Raw genomic sequence first — 25,741 nt, forward strand, 5'->3', positions numbered from 1 at the left:
GAATGTAGTTAGCGGAGGGGAGGGCGTGCGGGCTGATGAAGTCGGCGATGTCTTCGCTGAATTGTGTGCGAGGTCCCGGGGGTCTGTAGATGAGGGTGCCTCTGAGGGTGGTCTTGGGGTCGGTGTGGATCTGGAAGTGCTGGTGTTCGGCGGTTGTGAGGGTGTTGTCGGTGTTGGTCGTGATGCGGATGGTGTTCCTGTGGATGATGGCGATGCCTCCTCCGGTCTGATTGCCGCGGTCCCTCCGGGTGATCTTGTATCCGTCTGGGATGGCGATGGCGATGTCAGGTGCTGAGGAGGTGTTCATCCAGGTTTCCGTGAGGAAGGCAACGTCTGGTGATGTAGTGTCGAGCAGGTTCCAGAGCTCCACGGCGTGTCTGTGGACGGAGCGGGTGTTGAGCAGGATGCACTTCAGGTGGTTGTTGCTGGTGGTCGGCTTGGTGGGTGCTGGTGCAGTGCAGGTCCGGATGCAGGTGAACTTGCAGGAGTGGCAGCTGAAGGGTCCGTGGGTGCGTCTCGGGGTGGCTCTGTAGCATCCCGGGATCTGGCCGGCGTTGAGTGCGTTGAGTTCGGTGGTGTCGTAGGTCTGGCGGGTGGGCTGGTGTCTGTGGGGGCCAAGGGTTCGGGTGTTGGTTGCGGTCCAGGCGCGGACGGGCGCAGACGGGCTTACCTTTGGCGCGCTTAGGGCGCGCCCGCTGCGCGTCAACGCTGCGCGTTTGCCACTCTGCCATATGAGGAGAGTGGGGGGGGCAGAGCGAGGGAGGAGCAGCTGGGAGGTGGGAGCGGGGCGACGAATGGGAAGGGAGTGAGAGGGAAGGGGGTAGGGCCGCAGGGGGGCAGCTGCGGGGAGCGGGCGGGAAAAGCGAGTGGGGCTGGGCACACCAGAGGGGGAACAAAAAAACGAAAATCAGAGGGCAGGGGCACAACAAGCGGACAGCAGAGAAAGGTACAAAACAATGATACTTAGAGCAGGGAGCAACGCAGTGACAAAACGATAGAAAATACAACGGGGAACAACGCTGAGACAAGCGATATCAATTACAACAGCGCAGCAGAGGAACTATCGCTACAGCAGACCAGGAGCACAGCTGCGGGCAGCGGCGGCACTCGGCAGGATCGGGGGCAGCCTGGGCTCACTCGCAGAGAGTGTGCGCGGTGCGTGGGGTGACCGGCCCAGAGGGTCAGAGGTCACTCCCACGTGGGAGCAATAATGGATTGTAGTGATGTATGAAGAAGTTCTCAGATGGAGGGACACCTGACTTTTTTGAGTCACTTACTATGAACTCTCTGCGTATGTGTAACCTAACCTCCAGATGTTGCACACGGAGTAAATGGGTAAGTGGTGACCAGGATCTCAAAACCTCCCTCTCAACATTTTTTTCTGTTCATCCTTCACTAACTACCTTCTATGCCCTAGCATTTGGGATTTATAGGCCTAGGTCTTGCCAGATCTCTGTATTTTTGATAATGCGCCGAAAGCAATCATCCCAAGTGTAAAACTAATGTGTACATTGAGGATTCCTGGAGCCATTGACGTGTTAGCGGGCCACTGCAGAGGGACCAAAGACTGTCCCCCTGTCCTTTGCATCAGTCGCTCACTCACCATTATTGCTACTTTTTCATCACTGACAGCTCCTCCTGGGATTAGTAGTCGCCCCCTTGGACATTGTTAAATGTGTGTATTGTTGTAGGCAGAATGGCATTATTGTGATGTATTTGGGCAAGCAGCTGATTCCAAAACCTAAAAAAACCATTTACCCTGAAGCGAGAAGAGTTTAACTTGAGAATGGACCAAGCAGTTGATGTACACGTTGTGCAACACTGTAGCTGTGATGAGAGGAGATGTTTATAAAGTGTTTAGCAAATGATAATCCTTATTATGTACTTACAGAGTGTTATCCTTCCCCTGAGGGCCCATGCATGCTGTATAATAGAGTTAAAGATGCTCAACAGATGTGCACATTGATGGAGGGCTTAACACCTGGTGCAGATTGCCTCGGGAAAGCAAATACAAGTTGCTTGTTGTCGCAACAAGTATGTTTTCAAGTTAGCTTTCCACTCAGATTGTGAACTATAGACATATAGTTAACACACAAGTTCCAGACACCGGGTATGAAGGCTTGTGGTGTGCAGATGTTGTTGGCATATCAAACTAAACCTATGTAGAGCCACCCAATATGCCCGATTCCTTCTTTTTCGTACCACTGACCCCACCATTCACATTTTGTCTTGGCCCTCAGCTGGCATCCTGGGGGATCCATCTGGGAGCTCATTATTTGTGCTCTCCCGGCTAATGTAGGTTGCCAATGGCTCTCCTGCCTTTGGGGAGTTCTCTTGTGATTATGGTGAGCTGTCATTTTCCAGGGTCATTGGTCCCAGAGGTGGCCGCTTGCCCTGCAGTGTTACTTCCTCTCTGCGTTTGTTTTCCGTGGTTCAAAATAGCTCACATGGCTCTTGGAAACCATTTTCTCAGTAAACCCGAGAAAGGAGCATAGTGGAAAACAGTCTTACTCATAAAGAAAAAAGTTACGCGTGCGTCGTTCTCCAAGAAATAAATGAATCAAATCAAATAGATGATAAAATCAGCAAAGAACAATTGATATGTGTGTGTGTGTATATGTTCGTGTGTGTGTGTGTGTATATATATGTGTGCGTGTGCTTAAAGACTGCTGTAGAAATGGCAAAAGACTTTGTCCTTTTCTATCTCGGCGTGGGTGGCACTGTGCTAATCCTATGCTTAAAGACTTTCATAGAAAAGCAGACATTTGAGGTGGGCTGATCTAGAGTGTCGCTGGTGTTGAGAGTGCTCTATACAGGAGCTGCTTTCCACCTAAACATGAGAACTACCCAGAGTTCTCTGCTTCTTTTTTACACATGTATATATACACATACGTATATATTTACATATATTATAAACTGGTGATAGGCCTGTGTAGTTATGGTTAGCTCAGAAATTCCATTGAAAAGCCATTTTTTTTTGCTAATAGCTTCAGCACCGTTTGACAATTTGCACAGTCACTTCTAAAACGGAGGTTATCAGGTTCTGGCTCAGCGCGTCAAATTTCGTGCAGATTCATCAGGGAGTGCTGAAAAAGTAGGGGTCAAAAAGGGGTGTTTTCAGGCGCTATTTACTTTGGTGCTCCTTTATGAATATGAATGAAATTTGTCAGCCTGTTGTGAGAGAAATCAGGGTATGGACTAACATTGAGAGCTTATTCCATAGTTCTGCACAGGCACTAGGTAGAAAGCTGAAGTGAAATCCAGAAATGGGACATAGGGAGGCATCCTTCATGTGGTGTTATATTTGTGGATAATGTTTAAGAATACCGAGATGATCTACAATTGAGAGGCACTCTCGGAAACCATCTTGGATGGGGTGTAATGTGGTTTCTTTTTTTATCCAGTCCCCTATTGCTTAAAGCAGCATTTTGTGTATATTTTCCAATCAATGTCCATGAGACTGATGGGTCTGTATGCTTTTGAGTGGTGTAAGCTGTATCAAAGCTGCACCACTTCCCAATTGTATACCATCAAATCATTTTTTATCAAGTCCGTTTTGAAAAAATAAGGTTCCTTCTTTATTGATTTATTCTTAAAAGGGCTGCGGCTGTGGAAGTGGTGCAGCTTTGATACAGCTTACATATACGATTGACCCTGCGGGAAAGGCTGGTGCCTTTGGACAGAAGGCACTGTTGAAGTTTGCACACAGAATTGCTTTGTATCTCACAAAATATTGGTATACTTTCTGAAGTTGGTGCCTACCGCAGGCGAGTTGGTCCACTGTCCAGTTTAGGTGTTTATGCTTTTGGGTGGTCTTTAGAGCCCTTCTTGTACAGAGGAACATTGATGCTGTTTTGCCAGGAGCAAGTACCTCTGGTCGAAATCTCTTGCAAGATTGCAGTGAGTCTTTTTGCTCACTGCTTTGGGTGTAGTTTGAAGACTTCTGGTGGTATCATAATCAGTCCTGTGCTTTGCTCATGGGGATCTTTTTAATGACAAATTGTCTATACGCCTCATGAAAGATGGATTCAGGGTGGGTGCCCTCCCTCTTCCAGGACGGAAGAAAAAAAAATGTGCGGGTACCATGGTACTCCTGCGTACCACCCATGAGATACCGCTGTACTCCAGCGTAAGTAGCTACTCAAGTCTCCCCCCCATGGTACCACGTGACCATGCAGGGTTCCTCAGGGAAGTTTGAAAGGTTTTGTGGTACCCTAGGGATGATACGGTTTGCAGCGCGATTTGCCCGCTTACAGTTTGGTATGCTACAGGGCCTGACCAGAAGTCAAAGGCCATGTGCGGGGGTAGGGGCGGGTGTTGGCTGAATATGTTCAAACCCCCCTGAAATTCACAGAAAAAAAACAAAGGTTAAAGTGATGTTTTAGTTGAGTAAGGTAAAAAGACATTTCCCTATGTTAAAAAACACCAAAATTCACTTTAAAAAACAAAGGTTAAAGAGCCAATATAGTTTGGTATGGTAATAAGATCTTAGCTTATATAAAAAAAAAAACACTAGAACTGCACTGAAAAAGCCAAGCGTTACAGTGACATGAAAATTAAATGGTAAGAATATGATAAAAAATAACATTTATAAACCAAGAAGACACTTAAATTCACTAGTTATAGTTTACAGAGTTAACTATAGCTTGTGGCCTCTCCTTGCACTGCTTACAACCTCATATTGTACATCACCCATGACGTTGCATGTCATCATGGATGTTATTATATTACTGATGACATCTCCTATGGCATTGCTGATGGCCTCATACAATTGTTGTTGCACCATCCTGTACGGTTTAGGGATTTTAAGCAAGTCAACACGCTACACCTCTGGGCCATTTTCTATTCACCTTGGTGGGGTCACCTCTTAATGACAAGCAATTTTAAGTCAAGTGGTGGATCTGTATAAATTTGTGTCCCAAAAGTTGGATTTCTCATCTTAATTCTTTGCTACAGAAACAAATGACTGAACGTAAATTTGGAATGATGTTAGAACTTTTTTCAAGGAACTGCAGTTTTTGGTTTGGTGTTGATCCATTCTGTATTTTTGAGAAATTAGCTTTAAAAAAAGGTCCTTGGGTTGGGCATTACACAGCTAAATTTCCGAGATCTTGGGACTCTTGATTCGCAAATTTTTACCGATATGTATGTTAGACTCCAAAATGTAACACTGCCGTGCATGGCCAAAGGCAATAGTTTGTGCTATGGCCAAAGGCTAAGCACAGTGGCATTAGCCACTCAAGGAAAGTTGCCGCAGGGCCGTACCAGAGGCCAGGTCATCTGGCTGACCTTTACTTTGCTTGCTGGCTGTGTACAGCAGAGGTTGGCCACCAGTGGATAGTTTGCTACCCACATAGGGTATGTGCAGATCCTGGCCAAAGGTGAGGATCTTCAGCCAAGTTTTGCTACAAAAATCTTTTATGCGCAGCAGCAGCTGGCCACTTGCTGTTGGAGGGTTGTGAATGTAGCCTGACTAAAGGGCAGGCCCTTTGTCCATCCACTGCTACATCCTGCTAAAAAACAGTGTAATGTGTATACTTTTTTATAATTACATCGCTATCGTCATCCTTGAACGACAGAACCAAGGTACCATTCAAGGTAGACCCCATAAGGGCACCTTTTGGGTATTTAAGGGCCACACCTTTACTGGACAAACCAGAAGAGAAGCTTTCATGCTGACACGAGAGATGCTAAGGTCCCTGCACGCAGACACTCCAGCATGCAGTGGTCTGACATACCCCTCTGGGTGTCTAAGGTGGGGTCCTTCATTCTCTCCCATCAGGTAATGGGGTTGGCTCCTTCCTAGGGGGATTCCTAGCTATAGACCTACATACATGCTAGGTACACTTAGGTACATTTAGTTAGGATTTGTGTCTTAGGATTCATGATTATTGACATGTATCTTATGTCTGCATATATTCACTGTTTTAGCGCCATGGTAGAATTCAACCTTATAATTACTATGTTGGTGCTTATGAATCGTATATATCTGTTTCTGTGTAATAGTTGTTGCAGTACAAGTATTTTATACTAGAATGGTGCTGGTTCAATAAATCCATATTGAAAATGTCCCCATCGTTTATTCTGTATATTTCTCTGAGAAGAAATTAGCATGATTGATTCAGCAAAAAGTACCGTACTGTTTCCCCGATTCCAGAGGGGTCAGGACTGTCCTGTTCGATTGTTGCCAGAAACGATTCGCTCCTTGGTAAGGCTGTGGGGCTTATAGTGGCACTGTGAGCTAGCTGGTCTACAGACTAACCTATCCATTGAGGGTGTTTGGAATCAGTCTCCTATATAGATTTGCAGGAAATACACGACAGCCTGGCCTCCATGTTTCGGTGCTACACACATTGCACCAAAAAGTACTAATTTTCCCCCTTAAAATATAGTAAAATAATTTCACAGTTGCTTATAGACATGACAACGTTTTTTTCTATGTTTATACCAGTAAAGGTGCTGCTAAAAAACTCTTTTTTTAAATATAGTTTTTATGTTTTTCTTGTAGTTTTCAGTTTTATCAGGAACATTTAAGAGGTCAGTAAAACAGGGGTCTCAAAACTTGATAGTGCAAAAAAAAAAATCTTTTTACAAATACAGTTTTAAAGGTGATTTGGTGATCAACCACCTGTTTTTTCTGGAGCAATGGCAATCTGCTCACCAACGTATATGACCTTGCTACATGTGAGACATATAGCCTAATAATGACAAACGATGGGGCTTGATCCTGCTGTTGGGCTTGAAGGATGTCCAGGGGAAGACTGTTTCTGGGTTGCACCAGATGCTGGATGACAGTACAAGAGACATCAATGCCCCCTTTTTTCCCTAATGTTTACTTTTTGTGGCATTAAATGAGTAGAAATGCCATGCATGCAGATGTGTGTGCATGCAGGAAGTACCATATGAGTACTTTCTCTTGGTGCAATGACTTTATTTTCATGGTGCACGATGGATGTCACCAACTTTGTAGAGACCTTTTTACCTCACGCCACAGGTATTTTTAAAAAAACGCTCATATGATTGACTTAGGAGTGGTCCTGCATGCTTCTTCCATGTCCTGAGCCTGTTCAGGTTTTCCATTGTGTCCTCCGGGTGCCATTTTTGCTCAAGGTGGAAGAGAAAAATTCCTAAAAGTAGAAAACTTTCCAGAAAAAAGCATACAATTATCAAGGAATGTGCACAGTCAAAAAAGCCCCTAACGATACTGAGGAGGCGGGATCTAGTTAAGAATCAGAAAAGAAACTAACAGGAACCAATGAAATAGGGTTTTATTGAGTAATTGGTACAGTTGTGCCATTGTTGTGATTTTGCTACATCAAAAAATGCAGACATTTCAATTAAAAATACAAAATCTTACTTATTTGAGCCTTTCAGGAAACCTCCAGGCTCAAACTTGTAAAAATGGCCCCTTCATAATAAACTTAACTTTAGTTAAAACATCTGCGTCCTGCTGTACTTTTCTAGGTGCTTTTTGACCTGGAAAAGAAAGTAAATGTCTTTAGGGAGTTACACAGCACACCCTTACTGATTCTATGGGTCCCACAGGAGTACAGCAGTACCAATTAAACATAAAAAAACCACAATAAATAAAAATGAAAGCAGCCATTTCACTGGCCAATCAGAATAAACTACTCTTAAATAGGCCCACTGGCTTCAGGGAGAAGCAGAACAAAGCAATTTCTTGAACACAATTATTACATTCCTGTTTTACAGAGGGAGGTTGCCAGAAAATCCATTGGCATTATGGCCGTTTGACAAATTACACAGCAGAAGCTACTTAACACTCCACAGGCCTTCTCCAGCTGGAACAACACCTGATGACATCATTGTGCTGACATCAACACCTTTAACACTAGGCCCGAAAGGGAATCTTCGGTCTCGAAATGTTTTCCTTTTCCAGCTGGCCATAAAAAAGCAGTGCCTGAAACGTCACATGCAGCTTATCCAATCAGGTGCGGCACAGGGGTCAGCCAAGGCAGTGTTCTATGACTACAAGTGGCGCGTGGAAGCACCTGCAGACTATTTACCCCAAACACAGTGCACGTAATCGAAACAGAACTCCAGGGAGCAGAGGAACAAGTTGAAAGTGCCCCACCTGAAGTACAACGGCAAAGGAGGAATGTCAAGACTATTTATTATTTTGCAACCTGCTGAAAAAAATGTTGGCAGTCGTACCTTCTGATGAAACTAATAAAAGTTATTATAAAGGTTATGCTTAATCATTTGAGACAAAAACACAAGGACTTGTAATAAAAACATAAGAATAAAAAAAAGTTTTGTTGCAAAAAAAAGTTCTAAAATAAAAAGGAAAAGGTTCTTCTTGTGAAAAATGAATAAAAAAATAAACATAGTTTCAAACCAAAACGAAGAAATTTAAAAAAATAATTTAAAAAAAAGCACAAAAATATCTTGTATGACAGGGGTGCAAGTTATAGTCAGTTGACTAAACTATAACTGGTGAATTTTAGTGGTTTTTTAGTTTTTAAATGCTAGTTCTCTCATTCTGTCTCCTAACTAAAACTTCACTTTAACCTTTGTCTTTTATTTCAGTGACTTTATATTTACATATAACTTAAACAGGGGATGAGGAAAAAGGGGGATCCCAAAACGCTTTTCCCCCATGCAATTTCCATCGGGAAAATTTGACCACAGTACAGAAATAACAGCTGAACAGAATTACATCAAATGTCGGAGAAAGCTAGGTATTTATGCAGGAGGCATGCGTTTTGTGATTTGGTATACTTCTGTTCAGCTGTTCTAAAGAAATTAAGATTCAAAATGTATTTACATATCTGTTGCCGCAGGAGTCTTGTGGGACTGGAAGATCAAAAGATAAAGATCTGATTGGCTGCCATCAACAAAGATTTTGGGTGGCCATTTTAGCTCTGTGTTCTGAAAAAAAGAAAATAACAGGTAGGTGTGAAGGGTAGAGCACCCAGACCCCCTAGGCCTTTTGTGTGTGTGTGGGGGGGGGGGGGGGGGTGCAAGAGGGCCCCTGGGACCAACATTAATAAGAATTTGTTCTTTCTTTCGCAGTAGCACAGAATTGTTTAAAGTGGGGGGCATCCTTTTTAACTAATAATGGGGTGGGCCAGGGCATTTTGTGTTGTTTGGTGAGGGGGCATGTGTCGGAGTCCCTGGCCAAAGTGCATGTGCCCCGGGGAGTCCCTCCCACAAAAAATGCTAGGGCTCTGGGGAAATTGGGTTCCTGTTGTCCAAACCCTCTCCACAAGAAAACGAAAAACTGCCCTCGTTGATGGTGTCCATGTAGCCCTTAAGTGGCTAGAGGAGGGAGACTCCATCCCCCAAAAATCCTGGCACCCAGTGGATGTTGTGTCTGGGACCTTTTAGTGGTTCGGGGAGAGGGGCCATGACCCCTTCACTTCAGAAAAGAAATTGGCCCCAGGGAAGATATGGTCCAACGGGCCTATAGAAGGCTCTGGTAGGAGCAGCCGCACACCCCCTGCCCCGAAAAATAAACATTACATCCTAGGGAATGGGGTCCTCTGGGCCATGAGGTATCTGAGAAATCAGAAATCGTAAGTAAATGTGAAATGATAGGATAGCCTCTCCTTTCACATTTCATTGCTCCAGCTCGGGCACATACCATAATGTCCTGCAAGGGCTTTTAAAAGAAATATGTATTGATTCCTGGTGGTGACATAGAAGGTACAGGGACACCACCAAATATTTAGTTTCTTTTTAAATATTGTGGGGGCTGCAGGGAGTGCAGCAGCCCTCCAGCAAAATTAAAACAAAACACAATATATCTTCTGTGTCATTGAATCCATGACCCCAGGAGAGCTTACTATATCTTTTAATACACTCCAAGCGGGAGCTGTCTGCTTTTCGGCTGGAGTGCTGGAACACCTTGGGGTGGGTTCTCGGGCTACATTTTGTGCCATGCTCTGCTAATTACCCAACATGTTAAATAACGTGCGGCATGTTCTGTGACATTGTTAATATCACTGCAACATCTGAAACAAGATTATTGAATACAACACTGTGCATGGTGGAGGCACAAGTTATAGTTACTTTACAGCATGTCTTTAGAGAACTAGAACTGGTGAATTTCAGTGGTTTTGTTAATTTAGAACAGTATGTTTTAACTAACATTTTATCCTAACTAAAACGCCCCTTTAACAGTTGTTTTTTTCAGTGAATTTCTAAGATTTTATTTTAATATCAGGTAAGATAATATGACAATTCCTAACCACAATGTCACTTTCATGTTTGGTTTTTCAGTGAACAAAAAAAAACGCACACACTCACTGCCAATCCTAAGCAAACGCACACTCCAAGTAAGGACTGAATTGGATATTCCTTGTACCATGCTGTTTTTTATTCAGTTCACCACTCCATCCCCTTTACGCATTTCAGCCGACACTAGCGGCATTGATCACATATTGTGCACCATTTTGTTTTCAGTACATCTAATACATAATCGTGAACATTGAGGAGTTACAACCCTGGTTTGGCATAGACACAACTAAAATACTATCACTGTGTGGTTAATCATTAAAAGTAGCTTTGCTACTAAATTCATTACATGGCTGCAGTAAATATGTATTTACTAAATTTAGATAATATATTACGGTGCGGCATGTCATAATTAAAATATACATGCTTCCTGGTGTGTGCCTATTTCCATGTACGTCTCATACATCATTTTACATAGATTTGCTCACATCCCACAATTTAGTTGATCAAGGACATGTATTCATTATGAAAATGTATCATAATCAAATTCCTGAACTTAATCAACTCATTATATGCTGTAAAAATATATTCTATGATCATAATTGTAAACCCACATCAAAATTGAGCACAAGTGAGCATGTCACCACAAACAGTAACATTACTGCGCCTTAGCTATGCAGAATATCTTGTGCATATTGGTGCTTTATTATATAGCACCTAATAATCAATTGATGTCAAAAAATAAAATAAACACATACTATAATAAATCATACATATAACCAAAAATGTAAGCCTCTAACCAAAGGGGGAATAAAGCATTTAACTCATTCTGTATACCTGACCTCAAAAGGAGAATGTTAATGAGGCTTTGATCCGTTTTATCGTAATGTTCACTGGAATCTCATTGAATTTACAAGTATTACATTTAACTCAGACAGGCGGACAGCTCTTCATCTACATTTGGTCTATTCAGGACTTTACAATCTGAATTAAGTATGTATCGCATTTCAAGTTGTCTGAGTGCCTTCACCCGATCGTCCTCTCTCCTGCTGCATGATACTGCATCTATCAAAAAATAACTCATCTGTTTTACATCATGATCGTGCACCTCAGCACAGTGCCCGGCTACAGTGTATGTGGGGTCAATGTTTCTAATAGCTCGCATGTGTTGTAGTAAACACTCATGCGCCTGAATAGTGGTGCTGCCAACATATGCAGCAAATTCCCTTTTGCAATCGTATGTGCCTTTGGTCTTGAGCGGTCTCTCATGAAAAGGGGCTACACATTCTGAGGTATTAACCCCTATTGCGCAGGCCCTACACTTTGAGCACTTCCAGAACCCTTCTAAGCAAATTGGTTTTGGTCATCAACTCAGGACTACTTTTCACCAATGCATCTCTCATCGAGTAGGCTCTCCTGTATAATCAGAAGGTTTTTTTTACACTTTGGGACCGATTAATGGTTCCAATTTGTTAATATGCCACTGCTTCCAGATCAAAGACCTCACTGCTTGATCCTGATTGCTAAAGATGTAATTAATTTAATTCGGTCATTATCATGCTTTATATTGGCCTTGGCCTAGCAAACAGGATTGCATCCCTGTCTCTCTTGTTCATTGGATCTTGCACTTGCATTAGTATCTCCCTACTAAGCTGTTGTATAACTTTCTATCAAAACAGTTGTTTTGCTTTCCTTATAACTTTTGCACAGATTTGCCAAGAAACCCCAAACTTTCCAACCAAGTGTTATGAGTGATTACGTTTTGCCATGTCAACTTTGTATGCAAATTCGTCCTGAAGAGGGTACTCCCATAGGAGACTTGGCACTCAGGTATAGCAAAAACGTCTGAATGGATTTCCACCAAATGGAGCATGGCACTAGATGTTTCCTTAGACCTGTACCTTTGTTTGGTTTGCTGTAAATCACCTCGATATTATTTCCTATATTTGTGTCACAAAGAGGTGGCTTTAAATGGTCTTTAAAGAGTTAATTTTAGAAATATAGTGCCATTTAATTTCATGAATCCTCAAGGATAATACCTCTAAAAAATAAATACAACTGGATTTGGCCTTCGTACACCGAAGATAATTTAGTGTCTTGGGTTACCTCTTGTGCTTAAATCAATATGGCACTCTTGTATACTTGTAAAGGCTACTTTTGGGCTATTGGACTTTTTGTGTATTCCTGTATATGTCTTAATTATTACAAAAACTTTAAAAAAAACATTTTGACGGTTTCATGCACATTTTCATCCTGCCGGTCTTGGTTCTAAACGTGCTTTTTGTTAGAGCGGTCAAACCACAGAGTTTTAGGTTGTGACAGTGAAGGCCGGCCTCCTGGTGTGTATTACATGTTTCTGCACAAATTGGCAAGCTCTATACTTAAAACGCAATGTACTGCACTTAACGAAATCACACCCTGTCTAGGCAATGTCATGGCAATTGGGAACTATGCCATTCAGTGTTCATTCTGGCAATCCCATTGGAGGAAAAGTGGATCTTCAAATTTGTGTCTGTAAAAAATAGATCACTCTAGCATGGATTCTGAACTAATGTTGTGTATATATACATTTTGCCAACTCTTATGACCCTACACCTAGAAGAGTTTCCCAAAAAATGTTGGAGCCTATTTGCCTCCTGCATTCTCAATAATGTTTTCTTCAATGCGTTCCTTTTCAATCAGGGTGCCATTCTTGTGGGGTCGCTATGATAGCCTGCCAGGCATAGCCCCCTAGTGACATCACACACTTTCTTTAAACACTATACAGCAGACCCCACTCGAACGGCTGATATTCTATTTGTTTACACTATGTTGAACGTTGTTTTAGCTTGCCTTCTGGACCTCACGGCTGCAGTCTAGCACTGTTTTTATGCAGTTTATTGTGCTCAAGCCGGTGGTCGCTCTTTCTCTGCCTTCGTTCCTAAGTGGTGGAATAGACTTCAATTTGCATTCAAAGCTGTGTATCAGAACAGGGTTTTAAATCTCAGCTAAAGACCTGGCATTTTGGGTCAATTAACCTCTATGATATATTGATACTAGACCACGCTGACCGTGACCAAGGCTTTCACAAGCAGAAACGTTGGGATAAGGAAGCCTCTTGCCTTCGAGTTTTTTCACTGAAATAAATGAATTTACTGCAACCCAGCCAGTGCCGGTGTGCCTCTTTGAAAGGAAAGGGGGAAGTGACTTTATGTTTTCCTGGAAGCCTCGCACCAGCCTCACTGGCCGCCCTGCTAAGGTCCAGGTCTATTTGCGTGGCAATGTGGACTGATTTACTGGTTGAACCTGACCTGCTTGCCCCCTGTTTTCGGCGTGTGGTGAGTTTGGGAGCAGAAGGAAATATTTCCGAAAATGCAGGCTGGGGCTGCTTTGAATCAAGTGAGTGGAATATGAACATTTCGAACTGTGCAAAGAAGCTGACATTATTTTTTGCGCATTGGAAAGGGCATCAATTAAGAAAGGTGAGCACGCAATGCTCTTTTTCATTTAAAGCCTTCAAGTTTTCCAGTGCGCACTCTGAAAGAGAATACGGCCCACGCTGTTTAAAAGCAGACCACGTGGGTGCAATTCAAAAAACAGAGACTGCCTCCCGTGACCAAGGCTTTCACAAGCAGAAACGTTGGGATAAGGAAGCCTCTTGCCTTCGAGTTTTTTCACTGAAATAAATGAATTTACTGCAACCCAGCCAGTGCCGGTGTGCCTCTTTGAAAGGGAAAGGGGGAAGTGACTTTATGTTTTCCTGGAAGCCTCGCACCAGCCTCACTGGCCGCCCTGCTAAGGTCCAGGTCTATTTGCGTGGCAATGTGGACTGATATATATATATATATATATATATATATATATATATATATATATATATATATATATATATATATATATATATATATATATATATATATATATATATGTATATATATATATATATATATATATGTACTGGCCCTCCAGCTCGTATCTGGCGAACAGAAACCACGGCGAGTCCCAAATTTTCAGGCAAGTGTTGTTTATTTCACCAGTTACACAGCACAACGGTCTGAAGCGTTTCGGGCGGATGCCCTTGCTCACAGATAGTCTAGCTTGTGTGTGCCATTTTTTTAAATGCAGTAGTAATAACTCTTATACTGAATAAATTCAGAAATTAACAGAAAAGAGACCATCCTCCCTACTGAGAATTTCACAAGACAAATATACATATATATATGTGTTCTGCTAGAGCTAGCGGATATGAGTTTGAGTGAAATTGTGCTTCTTTTTTCCACCTGTTGTGTTACACTGGTAAAGTGTCGTGTTCCAAAGCTCCCTCAGGGTTTTACCTCAGGGGGAGTGATGAGCAGCTGCTTTCTGCTTCCAGGAGACAGGATGTGTGACGCAGGTTTGTTGATCCCACCATAGAGCGGGATTCACCAGAGAGGCGCGGGGATTGTTTTTTTCGAATCGGAAACTCAACCAGCCAGGGACATGGCTCTGCCATGCTGTGCTGCGACTCCACTCGAGTGAGCCTGGTTGCAGCTGGGTTTTATTCCATGGTTGGGCTAAATCTGTAAAAGTCGTTTCTGAGTAAATTTACTAGAAGCGCTTTGTCTGTTAATGTAACTGTCGGCGTTCAGGAACCATGTTTTTTGTTGATTGGGCTGATCCTGGCAGACACATTAAAACAGCACATTTTAAACAAATGGAGACTGAAGAGGGCTGGCAACATGTGAGGCTCAGCTAGACAAAGCCACGGAAACTGCACAGATTAAAACATTTTCCTACTTTGGTCATAAGTTGTTAACGTGAAACGTGCAAATTAATATTAGTTATTTCAACATTGCAATGCAGTTACTTGATTTGTTTGAAGTTTTATTAGCAGGAAAAATCCTAAAAATGACCTTACTTATGGTCTAGAACACTTACTAATTCTGTGACTGGATCCACACGATAGATACACTTTTTATTTAATTTTTTAAATTTTATTTGTCATTTTTATAGAGCATCATACAATACAAGGAAACAGCAGCATAAGAATAATCCCATTATAGAAGAAGTGGTAAAATAAGAAAAAAAAACAATTCTATCAAACAAAAAACGTGGCCTTAAGACGTATACATATAGGGTAGATTCCACCTTCAACAGCACAGTGGTAAACAACACAGATCACAATCATTGGCAATGACAGTAATTATTCAGCCCCAATTTCAGGGCCATCATGCAAAGCACGTGAACATAGATAGGACAACAGAGGTTCCCAGATATCATTTGGAAGGGAGGACACAGGTAGCTCCTCTGCATAACACGATACATACACTTCAATGTGAGCACGGGTAACTTCATTGTAGATTTCACAACTTAAAACTAGCATTAAGCTTTAATCCTCTACTAAATTGTACCACTCTGAACACTTCTGGCAGCTTTCGAGTCGGGTTAAGGGCGTCCTGTGGGCATGGATGCTATGGTAGTGTCCGTCTACAGCACAGATAACTACTGCCCATAGGGGCTGCTTCTAGGCCACGCCTCTGTGAACCTCCTCCTTAGAAATGCTTATTAACCTCCCACCATTGCTACTGCAGGGTCACTCCTTCTCCATACTGGTGGCTAGCCTGGGAGGTAGGGCAGTCTCTGAAATTGCTCATATCCAACTCCAGAGGCTGCAGAACCAACATTGGCAAGAGGAAGAGGCATTGTCCTCTCTTGGATTTCCAGTTTAAGATGGACGGAAGCCATGGTGGCCATGCATCCATTGCATAAAAATACATGGGACACAGTACCTAGTATGCTGTTCTAGAGTTTAAGTAAATTGTGTATTTTATCTATGATTTCGAACAATTTGTGTTGTATTGCTCTTCTGTAGGAAGATATATTAGGTTAGTTCCATGTAAGGTAGCATTGAGAGGGCAAAATGGGCGGGGTTTCTTGTCTTGAAAGGCTACCCAAAAGCAATGCTAGTTAGTCGGCGTACTGGGGAGCTTATATAATTGCAAACCTTGATACAGGTTTTCAGTTGTTTGCAAAATGTAAGCAAGGTTTACCCATTTCTGGCGAGCCAGAAGTGATTTTAAGATGCATGGAGCAACTGCCATAAAGGAATACTATAAGCTCATCCGGTCTTTGTGTAAATATGATGAGTTTGAAGTTTATGGTATTTCTGGCTGGTTAGTAAGATTAGCTTATGAGCTCGGTAGGAAGTTTGCATGGGAATTTGTTTGATTCAGAGTTTTTTCAATTTAATTCAAGATGTTTTAATATTGTATACATTCTCCATGTTTTATAGTGCTGACAAGACCCAAGTGTGACACAGTGCTTCAGATAGGAGTAGTTTGACAAGATTGTGTTGGAGATACTACATTTACATATGGGAAATATTAAGTGGAATTTTCACATATATTAAAGATTTGCCTCCCCTGGGTGGGTAAATGGAGGTTCCACCATTGGTGGCAGCCATACTCATATGCAGAGTCCACCCAAGACCAAAACAAATTACTTAGTTAGATTCTATGAATGGAGATAACTTTGAATAGTCGTTTGGGACTCCAAAAATGAAATGATAAAATCTCAAAACTTTGTAGTAAAGGAAATATTTGAGACATGAAGTGTTGGTGGAGTAACTTTCAGAAGCCTGTGATAGTTCTTGGATGCTGTGGCAACGCGTTTTTCTATGCTCCATTTGAAGTGTTTTGCATGATGAGATTGCTCAGATGTCAGGATAAATGGAATTCCTGGCTGTGGAAGCATTTCCTAGGTAAAATTGCTTCCGTATTTTTCCAGTTCAACATAGTGGATATATTAAGAAGAAGGGTTCAGAGCTCCTTGGCGGTCACTGGCCTTCTGCTCTGACGTTTTTTATTAATGTGTTTATGGTGCCCTCATCTAGAGCCTTGTGAGTGAATCATGCTGACTTGAAGATTTCCCATTGCTCAGTGGGAAGCCACTTCAAACATATAAGATAGGGGCAATTTTTGGGGTCCCGTGGACCATTTGACAGCAGCAAAATACACTTGTTTGAGTGGGCCGGGCAGCAAAGTACATTTTAGGAATCACCATAAGTAGGGAGTTATCATAACCTAGCCTCTGTTTGATACCTCAAAGCAGTTCAAGTAGGAATTATACTCCTTGACAAGATTATTAATATGCTGCTTGTCCGTTCAGGTGTTTCTCCAATGTTTGATTGGTTTAGAATAGGAGAGACTTGGCTATTTTGATTTGTTGACCACATTTTTAGGTTGAGCCTGGGCTGCACACACGCTGCTCTGGGAGACATGTTGTAATGCACACTGCGGCTTGAAGCCCCTCCTCTGTTTTTTCACTGGTTTCCCTTTTGTGCCTTTTAGAAATACATGCTTCTGTTTGGTCAGCATGTCTAATCACTCCTGCATTTGGTTGTTTTAGATCCTCCCTGCGGACTGCCCCTTCTACATGTGGTTTTCCACTTTCTTTAATTGAATGTGTTTTTGTGCGCACTCCTTCTTTTTTCTTAGTGTGATGGCTTGTTAAAGGAGGCATCACTTTCCTGCCACCAACACCACATTTACTCGTGAGCAGCGCAGCACTCCACCATCAACTTTAAGAAGGGCGGCCTTTCCTTTCGCTACCTTCTTTTACCACCATTCTTAAAGATGAACGCGGCATGCTGTGCTGCGTACGAAAAACTTACAGGCTTGAAAAATTAGAGTTTAGCAAGCCACGCCTTTCTTTTTTTCTGTGCCACTCGCCAAACTCTATTTTTTCAATATTTTGTTTTCTTTTTAATTCGCTTAGCTCCAGACCTTCTCTCGGCAACCTAAGCACTGCATCTTCATCTCCTACCACCAAGCCCACCCTCCGGCTTGCCTTTGGGTGACAGGCTAAGACCCTATTCACAAGCATTGGCAAAGCCAGCTTATCGGACATTGCTTGTGCACTGGTTCATTTTGTAATTGCGGGCACAAGCTACAAAATAACAAGCATTTGTAATGCAATAGGTCTTGCATTACTGAAAATTTGAGCTATTACCGTTGCATTATTATTTGCAATAGCTCAAACTTTCAGTAATGCGTGACCTATTACATTGCAAATGCTTGTTGAGAACTGCTTCAGGACAGCAGCATTTAGCCCATCTTTTCCTTGAGTATTCTTAAGAATAAGCAGTGGCTCACTTTGTCAATAGCCACTGATAACTCCAAGAGGATGAAGAGGCGGGTTTTGGTGGTCCAAGTCTTGGCATATTTACGGAATGGAGCAGTTGACTCATCATAATGGACAAAATGGATAACTTTGAGATAGCGTGTGCGGGGGATACTGCTCTAACAGTTGAAAAAAGAAAAAATATTGCCTCCCTGTTTGGTTTGAATGATTCACTGATCCAAATTTAGGTTTACAGATCTGTAAATTCACAAGTAGATACAGAAACCTGTTCAATTTTTCTTCACATAGACCTTGCACAGGAGATCAGGGGGCTGAGGGAGCATTCCATAACTCCGGCAGGATGTGGAGGGAGAGTGAGCGGCAGATACTGCCCTGAACACTTAAAAATAGAAAAATAATATCTCCCTGTTTGTCTTGCACGATTCGCTGATCCAGATTAAGGTTTACAGATCTGTAAATTCGCAAGTAGATACAGAAACCTGTTCAATTTTTCTTCACATAGACCTTGCACAGGAGATCAGGGGGCTGAGGGAGCATTCCATAACTCCGGCAGGATGTGGAGGGAGAGTGAGCAGCAGATACTGCCCCGAACACTTAAAAATAGAAAAATAATACCTCCCTGTTTGTCTTGCACGATTCGCTGATCCAGATTAAGGTTTACAGATCTGTAAATTCGCAAGTAGATACAGGAACTTTGTAAAACAAAATTCGTAAACCCCTTGCACAGTGTGGACTCGGAGGATTATGAAGGGCTAGCCATAGGTGGGGATGGCTGCCCCTAGAGAGTAAATTTGAATGTCTGGGTAAAGAACAGGTTCTGTGACTGGCTGCACTGCACACAACCTAAGGGTATGTGCAGAGGGAGTCGACTCGCCTTGTGGGGTGGCTGCAGGTCATGACCGAAGGGCAAGGCTCTGCGGCAAACCTGCACTATGCACATCTGAAGACTTTGCACTCCCGGAGATTGACAGAGGGCTAGGAACATGGTCTGGCCAAAGGCGGCATGCAGTTTGGATTGTTTTCATAAATAAATAATTGTTTCTATCATCACAAACACAGAACTTGACAGAAAAAAAAGGAAGTTATGATTTCTTCTGCTCATAACCCCATGATGAACTTCTCAATTTAGATGTAACTGAAAATGTGCATTGTCAGCCATAGAGGTGATCTGCGTTTGGAAGTTGAGTCTGATATTAAAAATAACACCCAGAGTTTTGGCACTGTCAATTATCACTGGATTGCTGTCGAGGACCCTAGAGGAGTTTATCCAGCATTAGACATTTAATATAGATGGTGCAGATGAGAGCAGTAGAAATTCAGTTTTGCGGTATTGACATACAGATGGATAGACTTCATCCAGTCCTGAACCGCTTGCAGTGTTTTGGCAAGAAGTCGAACATCAATGGGAGAGGAGATCTTGAAATACTCCCTTGTATTGTTAAAATATTAATGATAGTGCATTAAAAAGTACTAAAATGATAACCTCCATAATGATATTATCCATAATGTAATGTTCTAAGGTTAAATGAAATGTCACCAGTAGTACCATCAATTTAATTAATTATGTTATCTGTCACATAACGTATGAGGTCATGAGCAGTGCATTTGGTGATCAAGTTACGGTTTTCATGGTGGGAAGAGTGTCTGGTAAGGACACAGAAAGCTAAAGGGGAGCCACAACCGATGGATAATATGCGGTCTGACTTTGATTCACCTGGAATAAATTTGAAATATGGATTCTGCAACATACCTCAATGGAAAGAAGCGGTCTTAGAATATATTTGCATAAGTAGGGAAATCCTCACATATTCTCTATCATGAATTTGATGGCAATATATGTTTCACATATGTTTGAAGAAACCATGTTGCTTACTTTTAATTTGCCTACCCGTTCCACTAGAAATCCTAAATAGAGGTCAATTCCGTAACTGCACCATGCAGAAATTAAGACCATCATCGGTTGGTTGTGTTCACCAGATGGGAGGCCAGGGAAGATCCCTTCCGCAGGTTAAAAATATTTTATGCCAGCTTGCCCTCTCCCAGAGGCTTTTATTGCATCAACCAACGTTTCCACTGATTTGTTAATATTGAGACTAAGAACATATTATTCCATCCAGAAATGGACATCGAGACTTCTATGGGTCACATTCTAAACTCATTTTTGCTTAATTAATATAATTGTATCCTGCAAACATTATTTAACATGATTACTGTCATGATCATCAGCCTCTTTTGTTAATTGGATAATTATAAAAAGAATAAACACAATGTATTGTCCATGAAGCAGGGCCACAATTGCTCCGTTCAAGAAGCAATGTTGAGGTGGACGTTCATGTTCAGACCTTGAGAGCCTGCGTTCTGAGCATCTGGAAGGCTTCCTTGACTTCTTGAAGAGAAACCTAGCCATCAATCTTGAGGTCACTGCATGTGTTTAATTTCTTCTGAAAGCATTACATGAGCAAATGGCTGTACATTTTGTCTTTGTACATCAAGGTTAATCGAGTGTCTTGGGTTACCGCTTACTTAGTTCAATAAGGTATTCACACAAAGGCAACTTATGAACTATTGGGCTGTGTATGTGTATTCCCCGGTGTGTCTTATTACAAAATAATTAAAAAAAATACTTTGTGATGGTTTACTGCACATTTATGTCTTGCCAGTCTTGGTCCTAATCATGCACTTTATTACAATGTTGTCACATAAATGCTTCAAACCCCAGACTTCTGGTTTGTGATACTAAAGGTTGGTCTATTGGTGCGGATTCATTTTTTCTGCACAATTAGAAGCTCCATACTTACAACACAATTTACTGCATCTCACAAAATCACACCCTGTCTAGGCTATTTCATGGCAGTCGGGAACTATGCCATCCACTGTTTGTATTGGCAATCCCATTGGAGGTAAAGTGGATCTTCAAATGGGTGTCTGTAAAAATCGACCAGGTTAGTATGGATTCTGCACCTATGTTGTATATATATATTTTTTCTAACTCTGACCATCTGCCTAGAAAACTTTCCACAAATGTTGTTTAGCCTATTTGTTTCCTGCATTCTCAATTCACGTTTTCTTCAATGCATCCCTTTCCAATCATGATTCCACGCTTGTCGCTATGATAGACAGCCAGGCATAGCTCCCTATCGACATCACCACACACTTTCTTTTAACATTATATAGCACACTCCACTCGAAGTGCTGATATCCAGTTTGGTGACACCATATTGAACATTGTTTTATCTTGACTTCTGGAACTCACAGCTGCAGTCTAGCATTATATGTATGCTTTTTATGCAATGTTTGTGCTCGAGCCGGTGGCCACTCCTCTGCCTTAGCTCCTAGGTGGTGTAATAGACTTCCATTCGCATTCGAAGCGGTGTATCAAAACCGGTTTTAAATCTCAGCTAAAGACATGCTGTTTCGGGTCGATTAGCCTCCATAATGTATTTATACTGGACAGCACCAGGAAGCCCTCTGGTCAGCAGAGTGCACTACAAAATTTCACGTTCATTAATTCATCGCAGGGGTTGACACATAATTGGGCATGCCAGTTAGTCACTTAAGTAACTGCTATACTCTTAATTCCTTAGCCCCCTTCAGTCAAATGATTGTTTGCATCACCTTTGCTCTTGTCTTCAGACTTTCATCTCTTCTCTCTAAACCGTAAAAGGAGGTAAAGAGGCAATGTGAAGATCCGAGGAGCAGGCCAGTGGTGTGAGTCGAGTAGTTTGAGTCATAGTTTGTGCCATGCTGCGGTTGCTGTCAGTCAGACACTTCAGCTCTTGGCTTTGGTTGCCCGACAATGATTGAAGAACATATTTATGATGAGTAATTTGTAACGCTTGTCCACCCAAAACATTGGCTCCAATCCATTTGTGACTTACAACACAACATAATGTTTGCTTTTGCTCAATTTTGGTTAAGCCACAAATTAATCAGAAGGTTTTTGAGTAAATATTGTTAGTATACTAACCACATTAATGTGACAGATAACATAACATTGAATGTATCTTCTTCTAGAGCCAAAGGACATGAGATTTAGTGAAATTGTACTTCTTTTTCTTCACCGCTTGTGTTACACTGATGAAGTGCTGTGTTTCAAAGCTCCCTCAGGGTTTTACCTCTGGGGATGTGACGAGCAGCTGCAAACTGCTTCCAGGAGACGGGATGTGTGACGTAGGATTGTTGATCCCACCATAGAGCGGGATTCACCAGAGAGGCACAGGGATTTTTTTATGTTTTTGAATCGGAAGCTCAACCAGCCAGGGACATGGCTCTGCCATCCTGTGCTGCGACTCCTCTCGAGTGAGCCTGGTTGCCGCTGGGTATCAATCCTTGGCTTGGCTCATTCTTTAAAAGTCGTTCTGAGTAGGTTTACTAGAAGCTCTTTATCTTAATTGTCAGCTTTTTGGAACCATGTTTTTTGTTGAGTGGGCTTATCCTGGCAGACATTAAAAAAACATTTTAAGCAGATGGAGACTGAAGTGGGCTGGCAACATGTGAGGAACAGCTAGACATAGCCATAGAACCTGCACAGATTGAAAAAAAATTCAACTTTGGTCATAAAGACCGTTGTTAATGTGAAACTCGCACATTAATATTGCTTACTTCAGTGTTGCAAAGTGGTTACTGGATTTGTTTGAAGTTTTATTATCAGAAAAAATCCTAAAAAGGACCTTAGGGTCTAGAACCTTTGCTAAGTCTGTGACTGGATCTACACGATACATGTTCTTTCTGTGTAGTATATATATGTCCAGGAGTGCACGGGTAACGTCATTGTATATTTCACAACTTAACACTACCATTAAGCTTTAATCCTCTACTAAATTAGACCACTCTAAATACAGCTGCCAGCTTTTGAGTGGGGTTAGGGTGGGCTGTGGGCATGAATGCTCTGGTGGGGTCTGTGTGCTGCACAGATAACGACTGCCATAGGGGTTGCTCCTTGACCACGCTTCTGTGAATCTCCAGCGTAGAATGCTTGTTAACTTTGCACGATTGCTACTGCTAGATCACGCCTGCTCCATACTGGTTGCTTGCCTGGGAGGTAGGGCAGGCTATGAAATTGCTCATACCAAAGTCCAGTAGCTGCAGAAGCAACGTTGGCAAGAGGAAGAGACATTGTCTTCACAGGATTGCCAGTTTCAGATGGACCGGCCGAGGTGTCAATGCATCCATTTCATAAAAATGCTCGGGAAACAGTAGCTAGTATGCCAGTAGAGATTTTAAGCAAATTTGGTATTTTATTTATGATTTTAGACCCCTTGTGTTGCATTGCTTCTCTGTAGGAAGACATATTGGATTAGTTCCAGGGGAGGAAGGTAGTCGTGCCAACCTTGGTTCTGCAGCTACTTGACTTGGGTAGGAGCAATTTTCAGAGTCTGCCCTACCTCCCAGGCTAGCCACCATTATGGAGAAGGAGTGAACCCGCCTTTACCCTCAAAACGTGCCTGAATTATTCAAAGAAATCCAGTAACCGAATTACAATGTTGAAATAAGCAATATCCATTTGGGAGTTTCACATTAACAACTGTCTTTATGGCCACAGTAGAAACCTTTTTCAATCTGTGCTGTTTCCATGGTTTTTTCTAGCTCTACCTCACATGTTGCCAGCCCTCTTTAGTCTCCATCTGTTTAAAATGTTTTTTTTAATGTGTCCGCCAGGAGCAGCCCACTCAACAAAATGATAGTTCTACAAAGCCGACAATTACATTACAAGATAAAGTGCTTCTAGTAAACCTACTTAGAAAGACTTTTACAGAATGAGCCCAACCAAGGAATGATACCCAGCTGGAACCAGGCTCACTCGAGGAGACGTTGCTGCACACGATGACAGAGCCAGGTCCAGAGGCAGGTTGAGGGCCCGGATCTTTTAAAAAAAAAACCTGTTCTGATACACAGCTTTGAATGCAAATTGAAGTCTATTCCATCACTTAGGAGCTAAGGAAGAGAAGGACCACCACAGGCTTCAGCACAACACACTCTGTTAGACTGCAGTTGTGAGGTCCGGAAGTCCAAGCCAAAACAACGTTTAACATAGTGTGACCAAATTGGGCATCAGCCATTAAAGTGGGGTCTGCTGTGTAATGTTTAAAGAAAGAGTGGGATGATGTCGACGGGGACCTAAGCCTGGCAGGCTATCAAAGCAACCCCACAAGCAGGGCACACTAATTAGAAAGGAGAGCATTGAAGGAAACATGCTTTGAGAATGCAGGAGACAATTAGGCAAAAAAATATTTGAATATAAAGCAATCTCTTTTTACAGACACACATTTGAAGGTCCACTTTGCCTCCAATATTGCCAGACGAACCCTGGATGGCATTGTTCCTGATAGCCATGAAATAGCCTAGACAGGGTGTTTTAAGTACGGCCAATTGTGCAGAAAAATGTAATCCGCACCAAGAAGCCTGCCTTCACTGTCACAGCCTAGAGGTCTGTGGTTTGAAGCATTTAGGTGCCAAGGCTCTACTAAAAAGCTTACTGAAGACCAAGACTGGGAAAACTAAAATATGCAGTAAACCATCAACATGTCTTTTTAAGACAAATGTTGTAATAATTAAGATATACACAGCCCAATAGCTTTACAGAATTTAAGTAAATGCTGTATTGATACAAGTGTTAACCCAAGACACTCGTTTACCCTTGGTGTACAAAGGCCAAATGTACAGTCAATTCTTTATGCAATGTCTTCAGAAGAAATGACGCACCTGCTGTGACATCATGAATGATGGCTAGGTTTCTCTTCAAGAAGCCTTCTAGATGCTCAGAAAACAGGCTCTCAAGGTCTGAACATGGATGTCCACGTCAACCTTGCAGAGCAATTGTGGCCATGTTTCATGGATATTAGATTGTTTATTTCTTCTTAATTATTCAAATAACAAAAGAGGGTGGTCCCCATCACAGTGATCATGTTAAATAAGGTTTGCAGGATACAACTCTATTAATTTGGCAAAAATTAGGTTAGAATGTGAGCCATATAAGTCTTGATGTTTATTTCTGGATGTAAGAACATGTTCTTAGACTTAATATTAACAAATCAAAATTGATAGTGGAAGATGCAAGGAGAGCCTCTGATAGAGGGCAAGTTGGTATAAAATATGTTTTGACTAGGAAAGGGATCATCCCTGTCCTTCCATCTGGTGGACACAACCAACTGATGATGGTCTTAACTTCTGCATGGATGAGTTATGGAATTGACCTCTATTTAGGCTTTCCAGTGGAACAGGTAGGAAAAGTGAAAGTAAGGGGCATGGTGTCTTCCAACATATGTAGAACATATATTGCCATCGATGTTCACGATACAAGAGACTATTTGACTATTTCCCTACTTATTGAGTTATCATGTTCTAAGACCTACTCTTTCCTCTGAGGTATGTTGCAGAATCTTCAAACCTATTCTATGTGAATCAGAAAGTCAGACTGCATATTATCCATCGGTTGTGGCTC

The 25,741-nt window shown here is 42.0% G+C and overlaps 1 protein-coding gene across 1 annotated transcript in view; it reads left to right on the forward strand.

Moving 5' to 3' along the window:
• CAPN5 (calpain 5) overlaps positions 1-25,741 on the forward strand; it is a 494,730-nt gene that overhangs the window by 320,789 nt on the left and 148,200 nt on the right. The window contains exon 4 of the mRNA XM_086936072.1: positions 6,509-6,537. Coding sequence (XP_086792198.1) covers positions 6,509-6,537 — 29 coding nt within the window. The remainder of the gene's footprint in view (positions 1-6,508; positions 6,538-25,741) is intronic.

The sequence above is a fragment of the Lissotriton vulgaris genome, chromosome 8 (genome assembly GCF_964263255.1).
Source record: "Lissotriton vulgaris chromosome 8, aLisVul1.2, whole genome shotgun sequence".
NCBI lineage: Eukaryota > Metazoa > Chordata > Amphibia > Caudata > Salamandridae > Lissotriton > Lissotriton vulgaris.